This window comes from Callorhinus ursinus, unplaced genomic scaffold (genome assembly GCF_003265705.2).
Source record: "Callorhinus ursinus isolate GAN/ISIS: 27379988/994484 unplaced genomic scaffold, GSC_fseal_2.0 scaffold23, whole genome shotgun sequence".
Classification (NCBI taxonomy): domain Eukaryota; kingdom Metazoa; phylum Chordata; class Mammalia; order Carnivora; family Otariidae; genus Callorhinus; species Callorhinus ursinus.
In genome coordinates, this window is record NW_027397085.1 from 22,455,156 (window position 1) to 22,458,103 (window position 2,948).

General features: G+C 38.9%; 1 protein-coding gene across 2 annotated transcripts in view; it reads left to right on the plus strand.

Annotated features, from left to right (window-relative positions):
• LARS1 (leucyl-tRNA synthetase 1) overlaps positions 1–2,651 on the plus strand; it is a 70,160-nt gene extending 67,509 nt beyond the window's left edge. For both annotated transcript variants that reach the window (XM_025892385.2, XM_073905509.1), the window contains one exon: positions 2,424–2,651. In XM_025892385.2, the coding sequence (XP_025748170.1) occupies positions 2,424–2,629 (206 nt within the window). In that variant the 3' untranslated portion in view covers positions 2,630–2,651. The remainder of the gene's footprint in view (positions 1–2,423) is intronic.
• Positions 2,652–2,948: the final 297 nt, after the last annotated feature.

The following is a 2,948-nucleotide window of genomic DNA, read 5'->3' on the forward strand; positions in this document are numbered from 1 at the left end:
TTCTCCCTCTGACCCTCATCCCTCTCATGCTCTCTATCTCTCATTCTCTCTCTCAAATAAATAAATAAAATCTTTAAAAAAAATAGATAGTTCTGTGGACCCACTGGGTAGGATTATGATGAAGTTGTAGCATGTAATAAGATGTTTTCCTATATTGGAAATTATATTTTGTAATGTTACAACTGCCTCCCTTTTAAATATGCTCAGATACAGGACTGACGAGGTTCTTCAGAATTGTACTGAAATGTGTTTTCTGTATCTCATCTTTTCTCACTAAGCCTACGGTATAATTCTTACATTCTTTGTCATACTAGCTGTGAATAATATTATCATAAAGTACTTAAGTTTGATGTTCGTAGCTGCTGTGAATTTTCGAAAATGGATAGAAATGTTAGGGTGGAGTTTGAAATTGATACTCCTTCAAGTATCTGCAGAAGAGCTCTAACCTTGAGACTTCTCCAAAAGCCCTCCGGATGCTTCGATATATAAGGGGGCTAAGTATATTGAGTGTATGAGATGGGAAGGGAGTGAAATTCAGTAACATATTTCTCAGTCTGTTTGCTGCAATAGCCAGTAAGTCGTCCAATTAGTGCCAATTGCATTGAGGGTGATTATGATCTAGGTCCAGGAGGAACTGGAGTGTAACCATCATTTCTCTCCACAAAGGCCACTGAGCAACTATTTGATGATAATGACTTTAAATCACTCCCAGCCCATGCCGCGTATGAACTGATAACATGGGGTTGAAAGGCTGCATTTCACATTATCAATCCCTAGGGACTGTCAGTTAGTCTCATCTTTTCTCTAAGTGCCTTAATTCTTGTGTAGTTGCAGACTTAAATTTCTGCATTTTCAATGATAAGAGAGGTCTGCAATAAGAAAAGAGAGTAAAACCACTAAGAAAGCTCCAAGAATTATTGGCAGTAATGAGCAACATGGTGAAACATCAAATATGTTTTGTCATTTAGATGCCTGATTGAGTATTAAGGCTTCTTTGAATAATTTGATTCAGAATTGCTGGGAATGATGAGGGAGTTCTGTTTTAGAGAGGAAGGGGGAGAGAGAGAGAGAAGGATAGAGGAGAGCAGGGGTGGGAGTGGGGGGTACAGATCTGCAGTAAAGGCCTCACGCATAAAATCTACTGGCAGAACTTCACACTGCTTCCATAGCAAAATATTTAGTATCACCAGTGTGCATGTTGAAATGTAATAGCTGTTGAAATAAATTATATTTTTTCCCCCAAATAAGACTCTCCAGCCAGGTTTTCCTTCATGGTAGTCTTGGGTAATTATTCTGTAAGCTTCAATATCCCTACACTAAACGTACAGTCTTTCAGTCTTTGTTTCCCAAAGAGAATATAATGCCTGGATAACTTGTACTCCTGGCATAGCCACCAGCTGCGTTAATGTCTGCTTTTATCTCTTATCCCTCCCATGCTAAGCTTCATACTCTCAAGGCAGCATGAGGGAGCGTAGCTCATGGACCACCTAGCAATCTGCTTTAGAAAGGGGTGCAAACTAATTCAGAAAATACCTTCTATTTCTGCAGATCGAGTTAAGTATAACTAACCATGCTACACGTAGAGTGAGATATAAACCCAGAATCAGCATTTGTAGTCACTTATGTTGTTTTTCTACCGTATAAAATAAAAGCATTTGATGTTGGGATGCCTCAGAATTGCTGAAATAAATAAATTTTTTTTCAGGCTCAGTTGTTGGCAGGATTGTTGGATCATAAATTTGTTCAAGGGCCAAGTGCTTTCTTTGCCAGGAGCCATCTTATCAGCTCGCACAAGAGCAGATCAGGAAAATCTCAAGCAGGGCAGGGTTGGAGTGCATCCAGAAGCTCAAAACTCAGAAAGCTGTGCCCTTTCCCCTGTCCTTCTCCGTCTCTCCTTGTCTCTCATCAGCTTGGTAATACAAACACGTTTCATCCTTGGAGCAAACCAAGGAACTGGAATGCTGTTTCTTAGAGCAGTAATTCTTTCTCTAGAAGTATCTTTTGAAAAAAGCTACAACTCTCGCAGTTCTAATGTATCCCAGGAACCAAGACAAGAAAGAGAAAGAAGTTTTAGACTTACAGATATTTTGAAAATTGGTTAATTGAAGCATATAAAAAGTGATTTGAGAAACCATATAGGATAATGCTCAAAAATATACTCAATCCTTCCTTGTGGTTTATAATTCAAGGTGAGGTGTTACATAGAATCTCTGCCTCTGAATCTTTGATCTGGGTAGAAGCTAACAGGAGGATTTGTTAGATTTAGCTCTGCTTTCTGAGATTGAGTCTTATTTAATAATTTCATGAAAATATCTTTTAGATAAACAACCAGTGTGTTTAAAGTTTGAATTGTCAGGCTTAGGCATGGGTTTGAGGCAGTGACTCTAATTAAATGCTCATATTGATCATCTTTTTTGCTATAGACCTTTCTAAAGTGAAGCTGATGAGATTTGATGATCCACTGTTGGGGCCTCGGCGAGTTCCTGTCCTGGGAAAAGAGCACACTGGGAAGACCCCCATTTCTGAGCATGCTGTTTTCCACGTGGACCTCATGAGCAAGAAAATTCATCTCACTGAAAATGGGCTAGGGGCAGATATTGGTGATACAATTATCTATCTGGTTCATTAAACTCATACAGATTGGAGATATATCCTGGTTTCTGGGGATGTGACTATTCTGTGTCTACAGATTGGGTATAAGGACCTTAGGCTGGACCTTAGTAGACTTCATTTCTAACCATCAAATTCTGTAATCATAGTTACACCAAGTCATCTTGGATTCCTGAACCTAGTAAATTTTTTTTTTCCTTCTTGGGACCTCTGAGAGAAGTAGTTTGTACCATACTTTTTTTTCTTTCTAACAAACTTGCTATAAAAAAAATCTTAAAAAAAAAAAAAAACACGGGGCACCTGGGTGGCTCAGTCGTTAAGCGTCTGCCTTCGGCTCA